The sequence below is a fragment of the Coturnix japonica genome, chromosome Z, assembly GCF_054131305.1.
Source record: "Coturnix japonica strain WE chromosome Z, WE-NBRP24, whole genome shotgun sequence".
In the NCBI taxonomy this organism is placed as follows: Eukaryota; Metazoa; Chordata; class Aves; order Galliformes; family Phasianidae; genus Coturnix; species Coturnix japonica.
The window spans coordinates 18,950,537-18,978,115 of record NC_140702.1 but is presented as its reverse complement, the minus strand read 5'-3'; the positions used below and the strand labels follow the sequence as shown (position 1 = coordinate 18,978,115).

General features: G+C 39.4%; 1 protein-coding gene, 1 long non-coding RNA gene and 2 other non-coding genes across 4 annotated transcripts in view; 3 read left to right on the top strand and 1 right to left on the bottom strand.

The window, feature by feature from the left end:
* The window catches only part of LOC107306511 (uncharacterized), a 70,979-nt gene extending 66,567 nt beyond the window's left edge, over positions 1-4,412 (bottom strand). The window contains exon 1 of the long non-coding RNA XR_014939897.1: positions 2,680-4,412. This is a non-coding gene — a long non-coding RNA (uncharacterized LOC107306511). The remainder of the gene's footprint in view (positions 1-2,679) is intronic.
* A 386-nt stretch (positions 4,413-4,798) lies between these two features.
* On the top strand, positions 4,799-7,195 carry COX7C (cytochrome c oxidase subunit 7C). Its single transcript, XM_015849749.2, has 3 exons — positions 4,799-4,940; positions 6,019-6,164; positions 7,102-7,195. The coding sequence occupies exons 1-2, from the start codon at positions 4,866-4,868 to the stop codon at positions 6,133-6,135; spliced, it is 192 nt and encodes a 63-aa protein (XP_015705235.1). The 5' UTR covers positions 4,799-4,865; the 3' UTR covers positions 6,136-6,164; positions 7,102-7,195.
* LOC116652572 (small nucleolar RNA Z39) lies at positions 5,518-5,580 on the top strand. Its single transcript, XR_004305732.1, has one exon. It is a non-coding gene; the product is annotated as a small nucleolar RNA Z39 (small nucleolar RNA).
* LOC116652571 (small nucleolar RNA Z39) lies at positions 6,535-6,596 on the top strand. The gene has a single exon (XR_004305731.1). It is a non-coding gene; the product is annotated as a small nucleolar RNA Z39 (small nucleolar RNA).
* Positions 7,196-27,579: the final 20,384 nt, after the last annotated feature.

Here is a 27,579-nt window from a genome sequence, read left to right as displayed (position 1 = left end):
AGTTGTCAGAAGAGTTCCACTCACCCCTATGAAAAGCTGACCAGTACACTGCTTCTTAAGACTGACAGTAGACAGACGAACCACTATCCTCAAAAAATGCTGCAGATCAAGAGAACATCTTTTAGAAGTGATCTTTGATGGAATCACCAGCTCTGAGCCTTGAGAACTAAGATGTTAAAGACTTCTCAAGTCCTCAGTGATGTCAAAATTGAAATAACATGCTCTTACCTCCTCTCAACAGTGGCTTATCTGCTTAAATTATCTCAAAATGCATTTTAGAAACACCATCTACTATTCTTATATCAAAATACGCCCTGTTGTGAAACACAGTTAAAAGCTGTTGTATACAAGCCGTCACAAGTAAATTTGTAGTCTGACAACACATAAACAAGAAAAATGAGAGCAATATTTGCTTAACAGCTGCTACTAAAGAGAGAAAGATAATAATACAAAAAGCTATTGGTTATGAGTACTTACAAGTTTCTGAACATGTCAGTACAGACAGCATATGCTGAAAGTTCTTAGAATAGTAAACAGTGATGTAATTGCTTTGGTTTAATGGAGTTTAGCCCTTAAAGACATATATTTTTATAAAAAGTACAAAAAAATCTTTCTTCTTCCACCATTGCTTCCTTTATTTTTTTAACCATATCTTTTCACAAAATCTAACCATTTAATCAACTTAAATATCAAGTGTATGCCTGTGATCAACCAAGGTTTTCAGACTTCCCATTCAAATTAACAACCATCTGCCTTAATCTCTCCTCTCTACGATATAATTTCATCCACGCCTAACAAAATCAGAGGTTTTCCTGCCTGCCAGGACTCAGCAGCAGCAGAAGTGGTACTTCAAATAGTACCACAAAGACTCAGATTCCTGAGAATTAGCACGAGTTCAGTCTCCCAGGTGCTCATCTCTCCTGTGTCATCAGCACCGATACAGTACATGACTGTTAAGTTCCCTCTTCATACATAAGCAACTTAGACATCTCATTAAGCGTACTTCCTTTGCAGCAGGCAAGCTTCCAAGCAGCCCTCCAAGCTATCTGCCTAACAACCAACTACAACCACCTGCCTCCTCTATTCTTAAACAGTCCTGACTTATTCTCAGTGCAGGGGCATACTGGCATCTGCTGGAAGCTGAATAATATCTAAAGGATTTGATCACTTCTCAGCAGGCCATGCTCCTTCCACAGGACTTACATCCTCCTCACACTGTAAGGGTCTTCACAATCAGGGCAGCTACTGTAACATCCTTGCCAACCTCACCCATGAGCTTCTCCAATTCTTCACACAGCTTTAAATCCAGTTAGTTTCACTCCAGATGAATAAACATACTCTTCTATTGCCAAAAGCACCTTTGATGATGTACACATAAAAAGCTGTGGCAGATGATTATTCACATCTCATGCTGTGGAAGAAGCTCAGCAGACAGCAAGATTTTGAGTAATAGTAATAATACCACACACATTTTCAGAATTTTAACAGTTTAGCTTTTCCCCTTCTTTGCTAGACAAGTTAAAAATCATAGAATCATAGAATCACTAAGGTTGGAAATTACATCCAAATTCATTCAGTCCAGGAATATCCAGCCTGTGGCCCACGACCTGCATATGACCCAGCACAGCTGGCAATGCTGAATCAAATGATGGCACGTAACAGTGTGCATCCTGATAATGCTGGCTAAACACAAGGCTCTTAACAGCAATGAAAATGCAGCCACCCTTTTCAACTTTATTAAGGAATTTGAAAATAGAACCATAGAATCCTTAGAGTTGGAAGGGACCTTTAAAGGTCATCTAGTTCGGCTAGCTCAGAGCTCCCTCCAAATCCAAATCCCTCCAGATCCAAAAGTAATGCCTCCTAGTTTATGATGTTGGCCCATGATGTCAGAGGTGGATGTTAGTGGTATGGCAGTTCAGGTTGAACCTTCTCAACAATACTCCCTTACATTTTGTTGTCATGTGTCAGATGGCAGCAGGGGGGCAGCCTGACAGAATGGTATCTGAAATGGAAGTGAGCATGGAGCAGAAGTGTGATACTGAATTTCTCCAGAAACAAATGGCATACACTGACATTCACCAACACTTGCTTAATGCGTTATAGATACAAAACAGTGAATGTGAGCACAGTAAGGTAGTCTGTGGTATGTTTCAGCGCTGGTAACAGTGGGTCACGCAGGCTCTTACTCATCACAGGCAAAAATACATAGGTAATGGTGGTGACTGATGGTAGTTTAAAAATACTGTTTTGTGGCTGAGAATTTGCTCTATGAAACAGTGTCACTGTGGTCTTTGTATCATAGTTTCCATGGAAATAAAATAAGAGGCATTATTTTTAGAGCAACTTATGTCTATGCAGCCCAAGACAATTTCTATTCACTAAATGTGGCCCAGGCAAGCCAGAAGGTCAGAATGATCTTGTGCAACCATTCAGCTACCATCAATATTTCCCCACTAAACCATGTCCCATAGAACAACTAAATGTTTCTCAGACACCTCCAGTGACACCACGGCCTCCCTGGGCAGCCCAAGCCAGCATCTAACCACTCTTTTCAATAAAAAATAAAAATAAAGATAAAAATTAAAAAAATATATTTTAAAAAAAAAATTAATATCTAAACTGAACCTTCTCTGGCTCAATGTGAGGCCACTCTTCCCTCCTTCTATTGCTACTTACATGTAAGAAGAGGCTGACTTCCACCTCATCACAACCTCCTTTCAAGGAGTTGCAGAGAGCAATGTGGTCTCCCCTGAGCCTCCTCTTCTCCGGACTAAACAATCCCAGCCCCCTCAGCCACTCCTCCCAAGACTTAACTAAATAAAGAGCATAGAATAAACAGGTTACACACTAATGTAAACTCCTCAAACCTCCACAAACTCATACTGTAAGACAAATTACTATAGGCTACAAATTACTACATAAGTTATGCTCATATATGCCTTACACAACAGTTGATTTGTAATCTGAGATCTCCATCAGCAATACTACTAAAAATTTGGGAATACATACTAATATATTTTAATGAAAGGTATACAGTTTAACCACATACAATTCCAGTACTGAACAAAAGCTGTTTCCTACTCCAAAAAAAAGAATGAAAAAGACATTACTACCAGTACCTTACTGCTATCATTATATCTGATTGTCATGATGAGCTTCTATGCTTCTTTCTTCCAGATCACAAAAGTTAAGCACTTGAAATTATCCAGTTCCTGTTTGTTTGTTTTTGTTTTTTTTTTTTACTTATTCTTTCTCTTACAGTACAGTTGAAAAGTGACTAGCAGTAAGAAAGAATTACCTAAAATAATTTATGAGCAAATCAAATTCAAAAGCAGAAATATGCAATATATTACTAAAGATGACGATAACCCTGGAAATCTAAGCAATTATATTAATGGGCTACTTAAAAAAATATAAGAGTTGTAGATACAGAAAACTGTTTAGAGATTAGAAGACTAGATTCCAAGATTTGCAGATTTAAAAACCAGAAGATACCACTGTAATCTGTTCTGACTCTCATTCACAGTCCAGGAAATTTCACCCCGTAATTTCTTTTACAAGCCCTACCTTTGTGCGTGAGTTAGACAGTGTTTTTACAAAGACACCCAGTGGAGCATTAGCTACCTATGAGATGGTAATAATCCATTCTGCCACGTGATTATCCTCATTATAATTACTATACATCATACTTCTAATAATTTGCTGGACTGGATACTGTACTGTATCCATACTGTAATACTGTATCCAGTATTACTGTAGCCTGTTACTAGGCTGAGGTACTTCATTTCCTAGTATGCATTTTGAAAGCATAGAGAGAGTCCTACAAATTTCTTCACCAGTTGTGGAACTCCTCTTGAAAATTCACATTGATTTATGCATGCATAGAAGAGTACTGCAAGGTACCAGCTCTATAATTAAAATTATTATTTCTAATAAAAGCCAGTTAACTGTATCACTGTAGAAATCACATAAAAGAATTGTATCCCCCTAAGTGGCTTGGTGACTACCAAGGGTAAGCAGACTACCATACAAAAGTTAAAGTACCACTGTAGAATTAATTACAATTAGGAATGTATAAAAAGAGAGATGAGCGAGGGAAGCTAGCAAAAAGAGGAAATCACTCTCCAAAGCACTTCAGAGTTAGCAAGTGAAGAAAACAAAAAGAACTGTAAACTCTAACACACGAAATTAAAAACCAATTTAGACAGTGGTAAATAAACAAATAGATAAAGTGAAATGCAATTAACTATACAACAATTAAAGCTACTAATGGGGAAAATATGTGCTAGAGATCTGTGTGGTCAGGGACCAAAGAAGGACCCAAAAAAGGTCAGATTTAAGCTGATCCTTTGTGCTGTTACTCAGTACAAACCTCTAAGAGAAATTTATGACAAAAAAAAAAAAAAAAAAAAAAAAAAAAAAGGCTGAATTACTAATGGCTACGCTCCTGCTTAAAAATTCCTTTAGTGGCAAATGCAATATATAACCTTCAAAGTAAAATATGGCAAGATATGCCGATAACAGCTGGAAATCCTAAGCCTGCGTGCAGTTCTTTCGACTCACAAACTGTGGTACCTCTGACACCCCATACATCATCCCCCCTCCCCTACTCACCCCCCAGCAACAAAAATGGCGGCCGCGAGGACACGGCCGGCATTACCCCGTCCCCGTGGTCGAGTGAGCGTCCAATCACAAGCTGCCGCTTGGGTCCACGTGATTTCTCAAAGAACTACAACTCCCATCATGCACCCGTGTGCGCGGCAGCTTCCTCCTCGCCGTGACTTCCGTTATTCCCAGAAGGCGCCGCGCGTGCTGCGGGAAGGTCGTGCAGGGGAGAGGCGGCTGCGTTCCGTGTCCGCACCATGTTGGCTGCCAGCGTCCGTAGGTTCACCACCTCCGCCCTCCGTAGGAGCCACTACGAAGATGGGCCCGGGAAGGTACCGTGAGAGCGGGAGCTTTTGGTGCTGAGGAACAGCCTGAGGATTGCGGGCAGAAATGGGCTTGGAGGGGGATGGGGAGGGGAGAGAAGGAGGAAGAGAAGGAGGGAGGTGGGGTATGGGTTGGCTGTAGGCTGAGGGTGAGCAGATAAGGAAGGAAGCGCGGAAAGGTGAGAGATGTGAAGGCCGCACGGCGTTGTGCCCGCGGGCTGGCTGTGCTCAGGGCCGGCCCTGCCGCAGCCCCTCCCTGAGGGAGCGGGGGGTGTCTGGGCCTCGTCATTTAGATGCCCTGAGTCCCGCATTGGGGCACGGTGCCGGCCTGACATAACAAGAAGCATGTGAGGCGAGGTGCAGGCCTGGCCTGCGGCGGTGTGCTCAAGGTGAGTGTGTCCCTTCATCACCCCCTGCAGAGTTTTGTATGTAACTGGGTTTGTAAGCTCTGAATAGAGAAATCCTGATTGTCCCGTTGCTATTTCTCTAGCTAGCAGTGAGCTGTGCAGTTTCTTTCTGCTGATGTTACTGCAGCAAAGCAAGCTGCTGCCAGTGACTTCAGTGTCCTTCCCTGTAGCCATCTGTGGTACAGATGATGAGCTTTGCATTATGAATAGAAACACTGATGCTGTAAACGCTTTCTGATGTACCATTATGCTCCAGATGTTCTCTTGAATTCTATATCTAAAAACTAGATTTGTACTTAGCATGAAAAATACATTTTTTCCTGTAAAAATGGTTAAATATTGGAACAGGTTACACGGAGAGGCTGTGGGGCCTGTATTTTAAGCAATAGATTTCAGGATGTCTGCAATTGATAGGACAAGGCCCTGAGCAGACCAGTCTCCTTTGACCTGTGTACAAATTGGAAGGGTGCTGGACAAAACAACGTCCAGAGCTCACATCCAAGCTACTGTAAAGACTGGGTCTTTTGGCATGAAAAGAAGGGGTAATTGTCAGGGCATTAATATTTCTTGTCAGTTGTACTCCTTGTGATGGTGCTCTGAGCCTCTTGCTATTCTCATGGAACTGAGGAAGTAATTAAGATGTATTAATTGCAGAACAAACATTTATCTTTCTTTTCTAGAACCTTCCATTTTCTGTGGAGAACAAATGGCGGTTACTGGCAGTGATGTGTGCATTCTTTGGAAGTGGATTTGCTGCCCCTTTCTTTATTGTCAGACATCAGCTTCTTAAGAAATGAAGGGGATCAACTGTAATAACACTTACTGGGTAAATGATTTTAATGTTTTAGTGTAGTAAAAACTGAAGAAATCTGAGGATTTAAGAGTCTAACCTTGTTTACAAGCATTATTACAACTCTCAACATCTCCCTGACTACTTGTTTGTAATAGTTTGTGGTGTGTAGTTCCATTTAAACTCAAATGATGTATGGGCTTCAGTTTTCTCTACTGGAGGGCTGAAGTCATTAATTTGTAAACCTTGAATCCCTGAAGGTCAACCTCCCTGATTGCAGTTTCCTTATAGCCTGCAACTGGGCTAACTGGTAATGAAGTCCAGTCGATTTGGACAGTAACTGTAAAATAAATAACCATCTATGAGAAAACAAAGCTGTACCTTACATGATATGTAGAGATATCTGGCATATATGATGTGAACAAAACAGTATGAGAATCTGTGATACTGTAAACGCTTTCTGATGTGCCAGATTAAACTCGACGGAAAACAAAATCTTCAGCTTCAATTCAGCCATTTTGGCACAATCACAACATAAACATGGTGCAAAGTGCATTTAAAATGAAGAGATTAATATCAGATGCTATGGTAACTGGTGCTTGCTAGTGATACTAATAGACTAACAAGCTTCAGACATTGTTTCTGTTCTGAAAGCATGCCACTTTAAAGTGGAGAACTGTTTTAGTTTAAAATAAACTTCTTCCACTTCAAAAATACCTGTAGCTATTAATTCTGTAATCTGAGAAATGTTTTCTTTTGGGGGGGAGCTGGGTTGACTGAGCTAGTTTTTGAAAGGAAATAATTATCAGTGAAATCTCAAATGGAGTAAACTGCAAAGTCATTCGTATCTCCTTTGTAATTCTTTTGCCAGTTTGATGGTTTTATCAAAGTTAAATGACTTTTGTAGGTTTTACTAGATGCAAAAATAATTCAGATTTCTAAAGCTTGTTAATTCTTCTACATTTTCTTGCAGAGCTGAAGTCTTCTGCACGGCAACATAAGTGGAAAAAATGATATCTTCAATTGTGTACCATGGGGATATGTCTAAATAAACTTTAAATGTGAAAGTCTTGTGTGGTTTGTCTTGTGAAACTGCTGAAATTCTTTTTAAAACTGGGGTGTGCTGAAAAACCCTTCAACTTGCATTATACTAACATTAAGTTAAATGCTAACTTCCTGAGTTTTTGAATTAGATAAAAAAATCCAATCTCAATATTGAATTTGGCTATAAAAATGTTAGTTGGCTGGGTATGTTAGCAGTTTTGCTAAAACTGTTTGATCTGTCATCGTGTTCAGACTAGACTGAAAATAATTACCTGAATAGATTATAGCCATTAAGTCTGACATTAGGTATACTATCACTGTAATCCATGCTGCTGAATTTCTATTGTCGGTATTTCAGACTGATAAGAACATCTGTCTTTGCTTCTATACTCACTCATTCTGCAGAGCTTGTGTTACTGTATTTCATTAGCGTGCAGCACTGCCTTGAACAGGAACACAAACATTGCCCTGCAGATTTCACTGGTATTCAGGCTCAGGTGATGTAGCCACGAGAAGTACAGCAGCAGTAAGTACAACACTGACTACAAAATACATTGATAATAAAAATTATATCACTTATTGAAACTTTAATATTACTTCAAATAAGTAGGTGTTGGAAAGAATTGTTAACTGCAATACGGCAGTTGTATTCTCAGCATGCAAGATCATGTCTAACAGCAAGTTTCTGTAACCCAAAGCAATATTAAGTGCTGATGAATGGGATAAAGAAACTACTTGCCACAGGGAGAAGTATGATGTGTAAACTTATCAGCTGTGCCAGCATGGGAAGAAGTCATTCTCCTGCACACTTGTGTCAATGACTTGGTCACGGGGTTGGGAACTTAGGTGCTGTAGGAAGCCTAGTCTTTATTGTGGGAAAAATCAAAATGGGAGCTCCTAGATTACAAAGTGTTGCCTTCTGTTGCAAGCTGAGTGTGCTTGCAACTGCAGTTTCCATAGTGAAACTTTTCTTCTTGTACAAGGCAAGCCTTAATAGAAGCCTGTTACGGAATCATGTTTCTTTTAAAGGTAAAATATATAACTTAAGGAGTATTTTTACATACACCTGTCTCACTGAGTTTGTTCAGAAGTAACTTGCTTTCTTTTCCCTCTTAACTCCCAGGTCCCTGATGTATTTGAGAAGATAAGCATATTCTGTGAAATTTTATCTCATAGGCTAGGTAAGCCAGTGCATTTCATCCATTCAATTTTAGGTCTCCTTTCTTCACTTTCTCTGTACTTTATCAACACTTTTTTTTTTTTTTAAATCGGGGTGGTTAACCAGTCATTTTAGATGAAATCATAGAGTCTACTTTCATGATGGATTCTGAAACTGCAATGATTTTTTTTTTTTTAATAGTGGTATTATATTGAAGGATGGTAATCACTTAGGAGCAAAAAGGTCCTGAGGCTATTAGTTAATAAGTTTTAAAATTACAATTCTGCTTCCATCCTTGCTACCAACTTAGAAAAATTACCAGGATGAATCACAGTAGCCATAAACTTACATTTCCTTCCATTTACTTAATTTATGTAAGGAGTACTGAGGGAACAATCTGAACTTTCTGTTCTGGTGGCTGTTGCCCACTTTTACCTATTTCTAGCCATTTGATCTTAGCATATTAGTGATATTTAATAGATTATCATGGGTATACCTAACCCTGAGTGATTCCAGACATGAAAGTGACGGTCAGTGTACACATGTATGGTCAAGCTGGTATTTAGTAGCAGTGGTTGTGATCAGATACATTAAACAAGAGCCCTAGAATGTTTTAAAAACAGGAGCATATTCCATCGTAATTAATGATAAAATAGTTTGAGTATACATGAGGTAAAGTACTTATTTTTAAAATAACCCTTAGTGTTCCTTTTAGGACGTCTTCAATTGATAGGAGGTAATCAATTGAGAAGGTGGAGTATCATTAAAATTATTCACAATAAATTATTCACAAGAGGTGGCAGTTAAAGGTCATCTTTGTGAATGATAACACAGTTTGCTTGCTGGATGTCAGTTGGATAACTTTTCATGGTTCCTCATTATTACTTTTTTCAGTTTTCTTTTTATAATTTCTCTTTACAAAGTCTGTTCTGACTCAAACTCAAGGCTTTCACTTTATTTCCACAGAGGCTCATACTTCAATATGTTTAGGTTAGATATCAGGAGGAAGTTCTTTTCTGTGAGGATGGTGAGGCACTGGAACAGGTTGCTCAGTAGGGTTGCAGATGCCCCCCTCACTGGGAGTGCTCAAGGCCAGGATGGATGGGGCTGTGAACAGTCAGGTGGGAGATGTTCCTGCCTATAGCAGAGGGGTTGGAACTACATGGTCTTTAAAGGCCCTGACCCAAGCCGTTCTGTGATTCCATGTTAATGATGTTAGTAGATTTCTTCAAGCAGTTTTTAAGTCTAAGAAGGCACAATTGAGAAAGTGTTATGTTTTAATATATGGATTTTTATTTATTTTTTTCCTTTTTGAGGATCTTTCTGCCCTACTCTGGAACATTAATTTGTCTCTTTTCCATAGAGACAGCTAAATGTTCACAGTATTTTTATTAAGAGTGTTCTGAATCAGCTACATCAAGCATTTGGATGGAGAGAGGGAGAATGAATCAAGTGGCTGGAAAATAGTGAGAAGTAGAAAATAATATTATCCTGGGATAGGATGGCAAAGCAGAACTCCAAATGCATTTGTTTGATGAGTTTATATATCTGTCAGGTATATAGGGCAGCCAATTCTTGAGCAACATGAAAGCAGATGAGATTCAGTTTTGATGGCTAGAAGGTGATAATGGGGTGGTTTAAGGTTCTTGTGGAGGCGATGTGTTCTGAATGAATTGTGATTACTTTCACATGCAAGCAGCTGCTGTGTACAGCAGTAATCAAAAAGGCAGGGAGAGTATTAACCTCTTAGAAAGAAAGGAATGAAAGAAATAATTGCAAATATCCCAAAGACGCTGTGCACTTAAGTCACATGCCGTTCCTTGAACACTATATGCAGTTGTGCTATTCCATTCAGGAAGTGTATTGATGGATGCAAAGAAAAAAATATCTTATTTCAGACATGGAAAGTTTCAGCACAAGGAAAGAATATTATTGGAACTCTCATTAAGAAAATGAGAGGAAAAATGTATCCACTATAACATGTTTGCATCTGAAAAATATTACTGCTTCCAAGAGCAGTAATTCACTATTTACATCTCCAAGCTGCAACTCCTGCAGTATGACAGGGATATAAAAATATTTTGTTTATTTTTCAAGGTTGGAGGGGGAAGATGGAGCTTTGACTTTGAGCTACAGTATCAGTAAGCAACACACTCCCCTGCAAGAGTAAAAGTTAGTTTTGGATGGGAGGAAAGAGTGAAGGACTTGTGTTCCATTACATGAAATGGGATAAATATATGATTTTACAGGGGGGGATAGGAAAGAAAAATATATTGTTTTTTCTAGATCAAATAATCCTGGATTTCCTGTTCAGCAGCTACATTTGTTACAATGTATTCTTTTCAGATCCAATTTTCAGAGTATAATGAATCTTAGATGGAGAACAGATTGGATTGGACAAAGAACAGAAGTGTCTGGTTTTGCCCACTTGAGACTCAAAGCACCTGCTTCTGTTGAACACAGGGCGCTGGATTTGGTGACCCACACCTTTGAACCCTTGTGGGCAGTCCTTATATGGCGAAGTTACATATTAATACAAGATAAACCTACTCTAAGGCTACTTTTTCTTGCTTTAAAATTTAGAATTTGAGAAGTTATTGGTAGCCATTTGAAATGATACATTGCCTCATACAATAACTGGAGTATGAATTATAAACATAAAAATTTATATGTTTTTATTGCAATTAGATAGTTTAGTAAAAATTCAGAATGTTTTCTAATGTAAGTTGCTGCTCTGTTCCTTTTTGTTTTGTTGTTTCTTTGGCTGGCCAGAAATGTCTGTTTCTCTTATGAGGTTAACATAGAAACATGAAACAACTTTGAGGTTTATAAACAAATTGGGCTTGAGGAAGAAAATATGGAAGCAAGGGGTACGGTTGCCATGACAACCAAATTAGCAGCCATTCTTGTAGAACATAAGCGATGGATGAATGCTTGAACAGCATTGCAGAAGCCAACTCCTGAACATTATTTTTATTCTTCAAAGACAAAGGTCATGTATACAGCGTATTTCACTGCCTTGGCTGGTTTCCAGAGTCTCGGTGTAGTGAAATGAGTGGGTATTATTTGAGGCCACTAACTTTGTTGCCACCACCTGAAAGAAAGTGATCTTTGTCAATTTTGTGACAAAGAAAACTCAGGTATGGAATGGTCAGATGATGGGTCACAGTTGGGCTGGGGTACAGTGCAGCCTGTCCAGTGCTGTTCCTGCCTGATCCCACCTGGGAGCAGTGGGTTATGTTAAATAGCCATAAGTATCATATACAAGCATGATATTGGTGCATCAGAATATTTAGGGCAAAGTGAAAGAGCTCAGTTCTCTTCCTTGTTTAACCTGAAATTGCAGTAGGTATGGGGGGAACATGATAACGCATGAGTTTATTATTTCTAAATTGGAATTATGTCTCCAAATATTGTGCACAAAAATAATAATAATAAAATGGGTAGAAAAACACAGACCTGCAGGTTCAATGGGTATATGAATTTGGAAATATTCTTCAGAGCAGCACTGACTCATTCTTGGGAGATCCAAAATGTATTTGTGAAGGGACACTAAGACCTTCAGTGAAGATGGAAATGCTTGCAATTAATCCTTGTTCCAATTAAATACAACACCAAGATAGATATGCCCCTCCTCTGGGGTATCCATAGGCTTCATCAGAGGCAGCTGTGTTACTGCAAACAGCAAATACTGCCCTCTGACTGACTGTGCACCTGCGCCTGTTTGCTCTGATTACAGCAAGAAGATAAATGTTAGTTACTCTCTAGCATGATATGCTCAGTAAGTTTGACTTGCATTTAAATGAGTTTAAAAATAATAGTATTTGCTGGAATTAATGTGATCCACTGCTCCATTTTCTCTTTCAGCATCCCATGAATAATATTAAGTCCTTTTCTGCGGTTCTGCCACCTTTTTCATTAGCTATGTAGAGCATGCAGCATTTTGAAAAATGTCAGTGTATAAATAGTGTTGCTGAGAGCCTAATTAAACCTCTAAGAGCCAGCAACAAAATGTGGAAATGTACCTTGTCAGTGAAAATAAAGCGTATGTAAAAACTGCGACAGGTGGTGAAGGGAGGTGAAAGTGTGATCTGAGGTTCTGGGGTGTTTTTTCTCCCACAATCTTGTGTGCGTGATTAGAATTCAGAATCGCTCAAGTGTTCCTTAGATGGAGCATAGCAGAAAAAGTGCTTCATAATTCTGGGCTAAGTGTACTTTCACAACAAAAGGAAGGATCCCATCCTTGGGGAAGGAAAACCCTGTAGCTCCTAGTCTGCAGCATCAGTCATTGTTGATATTTGCCTAAATTGAGCTTTGCAGCCAACCAAAACTATTATACCTTGCCCAAAGCAGCAGCAGGTTAGGAAGAAAAATAAGCAAACATCTATATACAGGTCATTAATATGAATGAGCAATTCTCTTTGCATGCGTTCATGAACCATCCAGATAATTAAAAGTGAAAGCTAAAGATCTGTCTCGCTGAAGAACATCCATCTCACTGGCAGTCCACAGCACCAGTGCTTTGGTAGGAGGGCAGCCAACTGGGCGCTACCAGGGGCACACATGTTCCCATGTCGTGCTGCTCCCCTGTCCCTACTCCTCAGCTGTCCCTTTTCCCTGTCTCTGCTTTCCTCTGACTCTAACATCATAGAGAACTGTTTTGAGCCAAGCAGCAGCAGCTTTACTCTTACTTCACTGCAATCAGGAGATGTATACACCTCTCAGAGCTGGGCCCTTTTTCAAAGGGCAGCACAGACAGAAAATAAACAGGCAAACATCATTTAGCTTGTCATCGGTGTCACTCCCTGTATAAGCCCTAAATCGGTTCAGCGTAAATACACCTCTGAAATCAATGTATGTAAACCAGTTCGCCCAGTTCGCCATTTAAACTTAATTCTATCAGGAAAAAAAAAAAAAAAGCAAATATGCAATAAATAAATAAATAAGTAAATAAATGAGAAGCACTTCCTCTACTTCATATATTAAGGAGTTAATTCAAATTGTTTTTCCAGCTATTTGCAAAGGAGACAACAGAAAGAGTGGGATATTTTTCGTGGTAAGAGTGGTAGGGCACTGGCACAGGTTGCCTATAGGGGTGGTGGAAGCCTGGAGGTGGTGTCCCTGGAAACATTCTAGGTCTGGTTGGATGTGGCTCTGAGCAACCTGACCTAGCTATGAGTGCGTAGAGCACCAGCACAGTACCAAGCACTGGGGTGGGCTCAGGTCCTCTCGTTTCTGAGAGATAATCAGATTGCCACACTTGTGGCATCAAATCAGGAGCCATAGCCAGGATAGGGACCAAGTTTAGCTGCTTTTAGTGTTTCAGGATTCATGTCATTACAGAAAGCCAATGACTTTGTATTCTGGCTGGAAAATATGACATTTGGCTCTTGCTCTGGTCAAAGTTTAAGTATGGTTGTAAGCAGCTATATTTTATTTGTATGTAAATCATAGAATCACAGAATGGCTTGGGTTGGAACTGACCTCAGAAATTATCTACTTCCAACACCCCTGCTGTGGGCCGGGTTGCCAAGCTGTAAATTAGGCACTGGATCACATTGACCTGGGCCCCGTACAACCTGGTCTAGACTCAAGTCTCCTCTCTCGTAGTAGATGGCCCTATCACTCCTATTAAACTTACAGGGAAAAAAAAAAAACCTGAAAAAGTCAAGGTGCTCAGGCAGGCAGTACTGAGAGGACAGGATCACCAGTCAACCCTAGTAACTCTCAAGAAGCTACAAGAGATCTCTAGAAACTGAATTTGGGTCTCATACTCTGTGCAGAAGCTGCCCTGTGTGGGGAGGTGATTCCATACTGCTGCCTTTTCCTGCTAAGCGTGGACCCCCTTCATCAGCCATTCAAACACCCTCTAAATCACATCATGCAGGAAAGAAAATAGCTTAGCTCCTACTTTGAAAATGACATTACTTTCACATACAAATTCTAGAAGGACTTGTGAAATTGTAGGAGAAGAAAAATACCAGAGACTGAAAACATTCATTTATTAAACCTCTTCAGAAGTTTTCAGTTCTGATTATTACATAAAACCTTTGGTCTCCCTTAGAAATCAATGACGTTTGAAAACGTATTGACCAAACAAGTGTAAGACAGCTGAAGGTGAGTTTATTGACTACAAATGGAAAAGAAAACTAAAAGAGTTGAAACCATCATGCTAAAGATAAGAAAGTGGAGGGCACTGCTGGATGAAATGTACTAAGCTAAGAATAGAAAGGCCAACACTTGCAACAAAAACACATACTAGATAAACTGCTCTATGTTCAGCAACCAGATGAAAAAAAAAGTTTAAAAGAAAAAGAAAAAAATAAGAAAAAGAAGAAGAAAAAGGAAAAGAAAGAAAGGGAAAGATTCAGGTCTAACATTCCCAAGGTATTTCTGTTCAATGCCCTATTCCCTAGCACCAAGACATGAATCTCTACTGTGCTGTTTGTTTGATCTGAGGCACAGTAAGACACACGGGTGTTTGAGAGAAAGAGGAGCAGTGCTGCGGGCTCTCTGCTTGGATTTCAGTGGCATGAAGGAACTGCCGTAAAGAAGACTGGAGCAGGGGGAATGTCACCTGAAGGTTTTGGTACCTGGAATGGTTTTCATTTTTCCTGACAAAATAGAACATGATTCGTATCTATAGTTCAGTTGCAACTGCTTGAACTGTTACTGAATTAGGTCACCTATAATTGTGTGAGGAATGCAAAAACAAAGCAGCTGCAGTGCATCTCCTGGTTTCTGGCCTGTATTTTCTAAAATACTGGTGGTGCAGAGTATTCAGTTTTGAATCCTCTATGTCAAGTGATTCAGACAGGCCCATCTTTCAGGGAAAGCTGGCCAACCCACTTCAGGAGCACCAGTCTAAGCAGAGATCTCCTCAGAGCTGGGCATGATGAAACTGGAAATCATTATGGAAAAGAAAAAGAAAAAGAAAAAAGAATTTTAAAAATGCCTGCACATTAAAAACAGTTGTTTTGAGGTTTACAATCAATCTTCCAGTTTTTTATTTCACACGAATCTGTGTCATAACACTGGCCATCTCAGTTATACCTGAAAACTGAAGTTTCTCCATTTCTTGCAATGCTCATCTCACAAAATTCTGACACTTTTCCCGTTCAGTGCCCATTGGCTGATTGACTCCGATTCAACTGCTGATACTTACAGTTTTTCCAGTCTTTCTGTAGAACTCAACAGTCAAAAGCACTTTAGGAGGCAATGTGCCACCTGGCCTTGTAGTGTCTTTGCTACTCACATGGGATATCAAAACTCATTGCTCCCCCCACCATCCATCATTTTCTTCTGCATGTTTTTCTGTCACACTGTGCTTCTTTTCATCTTAAAAACATAGTGAATTTAGCAAGCAAGGAAGCCAGGTCCAGAGTAACAGGGATGGTATAGTGCTGCATTTTGTATCTGTAGGGAAAAATGAGAAAAGCCAAAGTCCTTCAAAGTGAAGGGATAGATAGGAGCACTGGACAGTCATCAGTGACATGATGTTCAACAACAGGAAAGGCCAGATGCTAAACCTGGGACCATGCAATGTCAGACACAGGCACAGATGGGAAACATGTCAGGTTGGTAGAAAGAGACCTCGGTACTGGTAACAGAGACTCAGCATGAGCAGTGAGCCCTGGTATCCAGGGGACCACAATGCTTTTTGGGGTGCAATAAGCACAGCATGTCCAGGCAAAGGATGTGATTCTCCTCCTACATTTAGCATTGGTAGAGCCTCATCTTGAGTATTGTATGCCGTTCTGTCCTCTATAATATAAAAAGACCCTTGAAAGCATCCAGAGGAAGCCCCAGATCTGGTGATGGGGCTGCGACAAGAGCTGAGAACACTCTGGACACCCAATCTGGAAGAGAGAAAGCCAAGAGGCAACGTCACTGCTCCTTGCAACTCCCTGAGGAGGGAAGCAGTGGGAGGAGTTGGGCTCTGATCCTGGGCACCAACAGCTGGACAGGAGCAGCACAGAGCTGCTCCAAGACAAGGTCGAATTGGGCCTGTCAAATTTCTGTACTGTGAGGGAGGTCAGTTACTGACACAGGCTTCCTGGTGAGGTGGTGGATGCCTCATGCCTGTCAGTGTTGAGGCACTGGAATAATGCTCTGAATAACATGCTCTCACTTTCTGTTAGCTCTGAAGTGGTCAGTCAGTTGGACTTGATGGTGTTTGAACTATCCTACTTCAAAGCATTCAAAATCCAAAAAAAAGGCCAAAGCTCTTTGCTTTTATTTCTTTTATTGTCACACCCCAAAGTAAATGTAATATTAAGCCAGAAAGGATGACACTGCTAAAGTCATATGAAGAAGATTTTTAGAGCAGAACATAACTGAAATCGGGAAGATCACGCTTTTCTTGCCAAATGTTTTCAGACTTGGGAGAAGATAATTGCATTTCTTGAAATACATGCTGCACTGAGTCTGACAGGAGTTAGCTTCCCAGGAAGCGTCTGGACATCAATTGCTGATGTGAAGTAGAGAATAAATCTTACTCACCTTGTTTCCATGTCTGACCTTTGTTATTTTTTTCTTCTGCAGCCACTGTCTTGACCCATGAAGATTTTCCATCGTGTTTCTTCCCTCTGTCTTGCTGAGGAGTCAGCATGAGGAAGTGGCTGGTTGGGCATCTGATGTTCATATATAGTCAATAAACTACATAACCGTATTCTTTAAAAAATACTGATTCCTTAAAAAGCGCTGTAGGCTTCTTTTTACCAGTGAAGCTATAAAATGACCATTATATATAAGGGAAACTAAATAAGAAATTCTTTTGGATTCCTAAAGGACTTTAGAGCATTTGTACATGGAAAAAAAACAAAAACACACAGAAAATTATGTCACTGCTTAATGATACCATTTTATTTACCTCTATTTGATGAATATTTTACTAATAAACCGTTTTCTTCCTTTTTGTAGTTTGTGTGTGTCGTTGCAAGGACAACAATTTACAGGAGTATCTGAAGTGGATGGATTTGCTTTCTGTTTCATATGAATTGTATTTATTAGGTGGGCATTAATATTCAGAATTAATAAATTAAAATTATTGGTAAAAATTTCCTGTTAACATTTTCACTTATTGGCTACTCACAAACCCCCACTTTCCTACAGCTTCCTTCTCTTCACAAAATGGCTGCATACTTAGTGCTACAAAACTCAAATAAGTGTTGTCTAATTCTTAGTCAATTCCTTTGCTCAATCCAAGTAGTTTTCTATAAAAGACCAAGGGGTTGCAGTCATCCTCAAACCTCTTATTCTCTGAATACAGTGTTTTGACATCACTGACAAGTAAGGAAAATTATAAGAGGAAGAAAATTGATCTACATGCCCAAGTGTTTGCAGAAAAAAAAATTGATTTATTGGACGAATGCCAAAGAAAAGGGAAAGAAACCCCTGTTGGGGGGTCGGGTAGTTTTATCCAGCACTAATCAGCAACTCAAAGAGCAGTCAGATGAGCAGAGGACTCCTTCATTTGGTTACACTCAGAATCTGAGGACTTTTCATGGAGGTTTGTGTGATTACTTGATTCCTCCGCAGTGTCTCAAAAATAGTTTTTTAGGTGTCTGGCTTCCCTGACACACTGCTAGTGTCTAAAACAGCAGCTGCCAGGAAGAAATGACCTTTCTACCAAGAATACAATTGCTACTTATGCCTTTTTAAATGCTGACAAACTTACACGAGACAACCAATAGCACCAAACCAAACAAATAAATCAAACAGTATATGTGCACCATCAGATAACTTCATGGCCTCTGATGAATAAACAATTGAAGTCATAATTGTTTGTGCAATCCTGCAAATGTCAACCAAATCAAACATCTGTCACACCAGATAAGGAAACGTGACTCATTTAACATCCTTAACACTCTACTCAGCCTTGAAAAGGTCACTCAGATTTTAACAAGCAGTGCTTAGATTGCTGGCTTCTAGTAAATGATCATGTAGCAGCAATAAAGCAATGACCAAATTTGGTTACCCTTCAAATGACATATTTGATTAAGATAACACATCATATTTAGCACAATCTGTTTCATGTTTTTTGGATATGGTCTAACTCTTTCAATTACAACTGATTTTATAATACAAATATTTTTACCAAAGCAATCCTCTTAATTCCCTGTCCCATACTAGCAAAATATGTAGAGCAATCCAGAATGGCTGTCTTGAAAGCCACCAATTGACACCAACAAACAGCACACAAAAGCAGCATTTATTCCTCCACCATCTTCAGTGGTAACAAACAAAATCCACATACAATTCAGTTGTGGCTTCAAGCCACCAGCTACAAGCAGGTATTGCTCATTTGCCAAGAGCACGAAGACTAACTACCCTTTTGATTGCATTTTGGCTTCCTGCGCCAGGCTCCTTGATTCAGTCCTGAATCCTGCCAGAAATGACTCATGGCAAGTGCTGCTTGTTATCCTCACTGACCTACACCAAAAGGCTGTCAGGACAGCCCAGGAATGTCTCCCTTTGCACAGAGCTATTTAGCTGAGAACTAATCTTTGGAAACCATTCTCAATTACCTGCATTATTCTCCTGTTGGCCTGCACCCAAAATAATTACTAATTTCAGTGAGGGAGAGACATTTGGGGTGAACACAGAGCAGTATGGAAGAGAGGATCATTCCTGCTCAGCAGATGGTGCTAAGGCATGGGCTGCAGCCTCGTAATGGTTCAGTCAGCTTTGTGTTTTATGGCTATTGTAATCTAATGCAAGAATGTAATGCACTGGGTCTATTTGACCATGAAAAAACTTACAGTGTTTTAATATTCCTGCTACTGATGAGCTGGTTTCCTTTCTTCTTAGAACAAGGTAATAAGGAAACATACTATTTTGTAGGAAATCAAAATAATCAACATGTTCTGCAGATTAGTTGGCAGGGTAGAGTTACCTCAGATGCACAAATTGGTTGATTGCATCTCTGGACAGCTGGTGGGACTTGGACCCGGTCTCCTTCCTCTGTTCGTCTCCCAAGTATTTGACTCCTGAGCTGGCTCTAGAAAACTGTTTATAATCTATGGGGATTATGTGGGAGGATGCAACAGTATTCTTAGGAGGTATGTGCTTTGTGTAAAGGTGAATTTGAGGTGCTTTGGAAGTCTAAATTGTAGAAGGAGTTTTACAAATCTTATCCACACTTTTCAGGCAGACAATAGAGTCACCAATGCCACTGAGACTGATGCTACTTACAGAATGATTTTTCATCCCCAAAGAATTACAAAACACTTCATTAAATCTCAGTTTATTTCACACCTGTCAGTAAATGGGAAATGTAGATTACAGCCCACTGTGCTGTGTTGATAACTGCTCCCTTGGGGGAGGACAAGCAGATCTGCGTATTGAGTTCATTCCTGACAGGCTCCCTTGGAGAAAAGAGATAGAATTTTGGCTGGCACTTAGCTAACAGAATAGCCAAGGCTTGCACTGGATTGCTAACAGCTTCTCTCACTGCCTCCTCCCCCTGTTTTTGTGTTTGAGCTGGCCTTGACCTTTTCTACTGTTAACACTTAACACACAAGGAGAAGTTAAATCCAGTGCAGAAAATGACATCACTGTGAGGAGCTGGACTACAGAGTCTGGAGCTCCCTATTTACACGATTTGCTCATAAGATTCATTGTTGTTTCATATGACATTCTTCTTAGGATGCCTTTTGCACAATGCAATTGCAGAGATAAGTGACAGCACAAGTGATCAAGACATTCAAAATTACACCTTAGGAAGAAATGACCCCTTCAGAAATCTGAATAAACAGTCAACTGGTTCCTAAAATTATTTCAGTAGGAGGAGTAAAGATACTTACTTTCAGAATAGATCGGATTGCATCTAGAGTCTTTCCTCAAAATCCATCCACATTATACGTGCAGAACTGTACCGTGGCAGAAGCACAGATGGTGCATTTCTCCCCATGCATGGGGAAAAGTGTAGCTGGTGAGGAAGTCTATAGATGAGGAAAGCAGAACTGATGACTTAAACCCAGACCAGTGGTTAAAATACGTATAAATTATTTTTAAAAACTGAAGATCTCAGTCAGCGTGGATTTCCAGTTGACAGCAAAACTAATACCTTCTACCAGGAAACTGGATAATCAGAAAAGCAGTATACACCTTCTGTAACAAGGACAAGGACAGTGCAGCCCACACGTTCTGTCTCATGGCAAACATGGTCACTGAGTTGCATTCAGTCTCAATAAAGCCAGGCAATCTCTGTTGACCAGAAACTAAATAGTTTATGCTTCCTGATCCCATGACTCAGACCCTACACACACATAAGGAGATTTGTTGTTTGTTTGTTGGGTTTTTTTTTTGGCAGATTGTGAAATTCTATTGCAGAAGACATTGCATAGAAAGTGTGGAAGAGTTAGCAAAACATTTAAACAAAATCAGGGACATCAGGCCCATCAATACTAATTAAATACAGTGGCCCAAATTCAATGTGAACTCTTGACCATAAGGCAGAAACCTGTGTGGAAGTATCCCAAGAGAAGATCTCTTCATAATTTAACTGCTGTCTGACCTACAAGAGAGGACATCAAATTAAGATGACCTTCGGTCTGAGCAGGTCTTCAGCAAGCTGGTTTGAATATTGAATCTTAAACAACCAGACTCTTTATATGCAACTTTAAAAATCTAATTCTGCTTTAGATTCGGCAAGTGCATGATTAATCTTGATCAGGAAGATGTATTTCTCTTTGTTTAATATTTTTAATCTTAATTAAGGTCATTTTCTACTCTGGGCCATATTGCTATTTCATTTACTTAGCTGTAATGATTAAATCTCATTTGCTACTCGGTGAAATCTTAATTCTACTGAAGACTAATGGCTATAGTACACAGTTCAGTTAAGGAACAGATTCACCACATAACCTCCATTAAGTAATTCCATTTATTTCAATAAAAATAGTTGGCACATGAAAGAAAGAATCTATGGTGGTCTTTAGTTTCCAGAAATCATAAAAATTTTAATATAAGCACTCAAGAAATGTTTTGACCTCTTCCTGAACATATGATTTCTCACAGCCAGAAGTCATGAGAACAGAGGAAAGAAAGAAAGAAAGAAAGAAAGAAAGAAAGAAAGAAAGAAAGAAAGAAAGAAAGAAAGAAAGAAAGAAAGAAAGAAAGAAAGAAAGAAAGAAAGAAAGAAAGAAAGAAAGAAAGAAAGAAAGAAAGAAAGAAAGAAAGAAAGAAAGAAAGAAAGAAAGAAAGAAAGAAAGAAAGAAAGAAAGAAAGAAAGAAAGAAAGAAAGAGATAGAAGGAAGGAAGGAAGGAAGGAAGGAAGGAAGGAAGGAAGGAAGGAAGGAAGGAAGGAAGGAAGGAAGGAAGGAAGGAAGGAAGGAAGGAAGGAAGGAAGGAAGGAAGGAAGGAAGGAAGGAAGGAAGGAAGGAAGGAAGGAAGGAAGGAAGGAAGGAAGGAAGGAAGGAAGGAAGGAAGGAAGGAAGGAAGGAAGGAAGGAAGGAAGGAAGGAAGGAAGGAAGGAAGGAAGGAAGGAAGGAAGGAAGGAAGGAAGGAAGGAAGGAAGGAAGGAAGGAAGGAAGGAAGGAAGGAAGGAAGGAAGGAAGGAAGGAAGGAAGGAAGGAAGGAAGGAAGGAAGGAAGGAAGGAAGGAAGGAAGGAAGGAAGGAAGGAAGGAAGGAAGGAAGGAAGGAAGGAAGGAAGGAAGGAAGGAAGGAAGGAAGGAAGGAAAGAAGGAAAAGAACTGCATAATGTGCTTGATCTTTTTTTCACAACTACAGTGTTCTCCTCTTCAAATTTATGAAATGTCAGCTTGAAAGTGCAGGGGAAAGTGTCTCCACATTCACAGTGAACATGATTTCTTGGAACAAATAATGAAAAAAAAGCCTATTACTAATAAAGTATTCTCACTATAATCACATTTCCTTCATTACCTCCATATTTTAGGTGATATAAAAGGAGGAACAATTATTACCTTGTTCACTTTGATTTATTTGGCTCAGTACCTCCTTACTTAGGTAATGTAAAATAAACTGTGCTACATGGGTCATTTATGATGTGATTTAATAAGATGCATTTTATTTCTACCCTTAGAGAAACATATTTGTTTGCAAGCACCTGGAAAAAAACATTTCTTTTGTTGATTTTCTTTTCTCATTCAGTAGACTTCAACCCACAAAGTAATTTAAAGCTACAATACACAGGTTGTCATAATGGCAATCCACTAAAACAAGACTTCAAATCCCACAGAAGGAAATTGTGCTTGGATGCCAAAAGAAGGAAGGTCATTACTACAAGGTTGACTAGTTCCTAAATTCTCGTGGGTATGTCCTTTTAAATTAAGACATGTTCTTTTCCACTGCCTGAAACTGTTAATATTTTTCATTAACAGTACATGCTATTTACAAACAGTACTTATCCGTATATATATAAAACAAGGAACATGGGACAGAGCTGGAGGTAAAATGCAGAGCCAGAAATTGCTTTTCTGAGAAAAACATGGGCAAATTTACTGGTCTTAAGCTTACAAAGTCATTATGAGGGCATGGGTCTCGATTCTGTGGCTCTTAGGCTGTTTAAGTGCTCATTTTCGTCCATATGGTGGGAATAACATTAGCTAAAACTTCTTTGATGGCACGAGATTAAAGCAGCTGATATTTTACATGAGAATATTCCATATATTGTCATGCTGATTGCGGAATGCTAATGTGTTGTGCCTTGGGATTGATCCCCGCATTCACCTAAAGCTTGTACAGCTCTATGTGCAACCAAACAACAGGTGTTCTCATGGAGCTCATTGCAGCCCAAGGAGCTCAGACAGGCTCTTTGCCTTCAAGCTCTGCATGAAGGGGGTACTGCACACCCCTACACCTGCTGGGAAAGTCCTTCACAAATGTTCTGTAAATATGTCCCTAATGCTACAGCCACATTAACCTGCTCTGAAATAGCAGGAAACCTGCATTTTCATACTCAAGAGAATGTTTATTTGATTTTTTCTAATGTATATTATACTAATCGAGAATATGTCTAAATAATCATTTGTCTTTGTATGTTCGAATTAATTGAAATGTCTGGCAGCTGGGTCTTTCCTTTGCTTTCCCTTTCCCTTCCCCCTCCCTCCCTTTCCCTTTACCCTCTCCCTATCCTTTTCCCTACTCCTTCTTTTCCCCTCCAGATTAATCACATTTTATCCATTTTCAGGGAACCAGTTTTGTAGAATTCTTCTGCAACATGCAAGAGGAAACCTACAGTTTTCCTGAAAATAAACTACAACTATGCATTTCCAGTGCTCTTTTGTTTGTTTACTTGATTGTTTATTTGCTTGCAGCCAAAATTCTCCAAGATTCAGATTCACACAAACAAGCATACAGGTGAAGCATTTACTAATTTACTAATTTCTAGCTAATATTTTTCCTCAGGAAGCAAGGCTATGGAGGTAATTTTTGTTTCTTCAATTGCAATGATAACACCTGATGCTATATCCCCTGGCAGTGTTTATGAAACTGAAGTAGGAACACACTAAAGCACTTATCAAATGGGATGTGTAATTATTACATCAATGTAGTCACATAATCCATAAACATTTCCCTTTCATAAGCTCTTATTGCATTATCACTGATTATTTAGAAAACTCATTAGTGTTATGTGACATTCTTCCTATATTATTTTTAGTCTTAAGTGCAGTTCAAATATGCTGAGGATCGGGGATATATGATGAGGAACAATTTGAGGCAAGAATGGTAATGGAGTAGTTGGAACCACTTCAAAGCTCTTACAAGTTGCAAAACCATTTCACAACCTGCAGCCTCCACACATCTGGCCCAGGGCTGAGTGGGAAGGAACCACTGCAGTGTGCCAGGAACTGGGTTTGCCCATCCGGCCAATTTGCTGTGCTGAATAGCTAAAGGAAGATGGTTCATTTGTTTGAAGGGCAGTGTGAACAAAACCAGTTTGAAAAATATATGTTAGGATGTTCTTGTGAAAACAGAGGTGCCTAATGAGCATGTAAGAGACAAGAAAAGTTATATATTGATGTAAACATTGAAAATTCTTCACAACAAACATCTCTTTATACAGTTCACCACCAATTACACCAGTTACTCTGTAAATCTCCATTGCTCACTGAAATTAGCAAAAAGAATTCTCATATCTTCAGGGGGAAATACAAGCGGTACCAAGTGGATGTGTTGATGCTGCTCTTACACAGGCAACAAAAGATTATGTTTTGTTAGTCTGCTACAGTAAACTTGACTGCAATAACAAGTCCAAGGGAGGTAAGACAAATGGTTATAAGCGATAATTTATGGCTAGATTTTATTTCATCTCCCTTGAGCCTGCTACAGTTGGGTTTACTTTAATAAAATAATAGGAAACTGTCTTATTTTCTAGCTCAAAGTTAGTACTGCACTTTCAGGGAAGCTAATCTTATCTTGGGTTCCCTGCTGAGCTATGTTAACTGCTAGCATTTCATTCTGTGCCTTTTAAAAGACATATCATGCCACACGCATTTCTCTGAACTTGGCAGGGCAGATTGGCTGCCATGAAGGCACAGGGCATGGAGCAGCCAGAGCATGGTCTGGGCCTGGCCTAGTGCGGCCTGTGAGCTGTGGGTTGGACATGTCTGGCCTAGGCATTAGTCAAAGAAAGAGAAATAGAACATGACTGCAGACTTGTTCTGCTAGTCCTGCTGCTGCACTGAAAGATTAACAAAATCAGAAGATTATTGTCATCACATGCCCTTCTTTCCAAAGCCTGCAGAAATGAGACAGGTCATAAAAAGCTGGTCCAGACTAGACAAGCAAGGCTGTTTAGCCTCTGCCAAGGTTTCCCGAGCCTAACAATGTGAAGCTCCAACACTGCTCATCCCTTCAGGTCAGTGTCTGGCTGTGCTGTTCATTTCATTAACAGCTGTGGGTAATACCATCAGCTAGTTAATCCTGGCCTAGTGGCAATAGGAGATGGCTTCTGAAAGCCTCCTTCAGTTTCTTACCTGTGATGGTTGGCTTAGTTTTGTGACTAACACAGTTATCACAGTTGCTTATAGCAGAGGCAAGAGAGGTAAAAAGGTCCTATAGATGTTGTGGGCAGCTTAGGACATGCTTAAGTAGAAGCCAGTGAAAACCTGCTAATACTCAGAGCCAGTGTATTGTTACAGAAAATGTATAAAACAGAAATAAATGGGAGACTGTGTTACTAAAGCTGAAATTGAATTCTGACAGAGAAAAACCTTGCAAGCATTATTTTGTCTTCCCTTCTCCCTGTGTCCTCAGTTCAGTCAGAACAAGACAAATTAACAACCCGAAAGATTTCATCTTGGAGGAAACAGCAAAGCAGCCTTGCTTTTTTCAAATGTACCTGATCTTATTTGCCACCACTGTAGGCTTAGGGTCTTATATTTCACTGTTTAAAAATGAATTGCCATACTGTTGTATTATATCTATATTTGCACCATTCTTAGTATCTAAATGATCTTATGTCTCCTAAAAACACTCTCAAGTGTAGACATGCTGTAATCTAACAAGTCAGTACATCAGAACTTTCTATTGCTTTTTGCAGCATTCCAAAAGGAAACCCTCTCCACCTTGGAGGCATAACACTTTATTTCCCTTATAATGACCAACACACTTCCCAGACCCTCTGATTTTTATTTTTTTTTAATTTTTAAATTTATTTTTTATGTGAATAAAGTCACCAGAAACCTCCATGTGAAGAGGGCTGTGTAAGAGTTTATTACCTTCACATGACACACAGCAAAGAAGAAATTAGTAAATGTGTGCAGTAGACATCTGTGTTTGATGGAGCAGGGTTGAAAGAGTGATAGTAAATGTTGGGATAGCACAGGAATTATATGTTATTCTCTAATAATACACTGATTTTATTCCTGGCTTCTTCTCCTCAGCTGAAGAATTATTACTGTCAAGGGTTTAAAAGAAATAACATGAGTAGTGTTGATGGCAGCTCTCACCACACTGTCCAAAGAAGGGAGAATTCCAGCTCCATGTAGAGCTTGGGACACTAGACAGGTATGCTGTGAACCCAGTCCGTCTGCAGTCTCCATGCTTCCAGGGACTGAAGCAAGTGACATGGTGTCTTGTAGGCCCAGCACCTCTCAGTGCATTTTTATGGCTGCTATGCAGGATATATGTTTACTGGAACAATATATTTTTGGCACCAGCAAGAGAATTGGTTGTTGAGGTTTGCCTGTCCCTTGGATCAATATTCAGATTTTCCGGATAAATGTAATGGAACAGAGTCTACTTGAGCCTTAATGCTACAATCAAATCTAATCCTCAGAGTTTATTAGCAACAGTCAAAGATCTCAACTAAGTCACCCGAGGTAGAGATAAAAGTTCCTTTCAAACTAACACTCATAAAATTGATGTTTGCATACTCCCACATCTTTTATTTGGTCAAGCTAAGAGCCACCAAAAGGCTGCTAGGAGCAGCTCCCACTGGCAGCCTGGTGTAGTTTGTACTGCTGCCACCTATCCACAGAGCTGGAAGAAAAAGCTATTTCTCTGCCCTGTCAGTGTGCCTGGGTGAGTGTGCTAAGCTACTGAATGCCTGACACTGGTTGCTATTACAGTCGTGCTGCTTTCCCCAGAAAGAAAAGAGGAGAAGCTTTTCCTTAAACTCTCTACAGACGAATGAGAATTTAGCATAAGCATATACTGAGCAGAAGTGATTTGTCCTTTCTTTGGTACACTAAGTGTTCTGCAAGGCTCATAAATAATTTTTAAAGCTACCTACTGTGATAAAATATGCAGTCAGAATCTGGCTGAAATACTGTGATGTACCAATATTGAAAGCTCTATGTCTCAGATAATATTTTCATTCTCTTACCTGATATTTTCCCACCTCCCTTTTAATTCCCGTGAAAACTCTGAATTTGTTTACTGTGCAACATCCATCAGGGACTTTACAATATGTAGATTATTACCAGCAGGATGGCTGCATTTAAATTAACATACAAAATACCCTGTGTACTGACTGAGAGTGGTACGTTCATCTTCTCTGAAGACATTAAAAGGGTGAACTTTAATATCTTATCTTGTTCATTTTTTTTTATTAGCTTTATTTTTATTTTTTTTCCCCTGTGAATAATACTGTATAATATTAGTATCTGTGAGATTATATCTCGACTCTACTTCATTTTCCAGTGATTTATTACATGCCAGAATAAAGTCAAAGCATGAAAACTGGCCGTCTTGGCATAATATTTTGTCAGATTATATCGTTTTAGTAAATATTGTTGGTTTTGTTGTTGTTGTTCTTGTTTTTTTAAAATAATAAT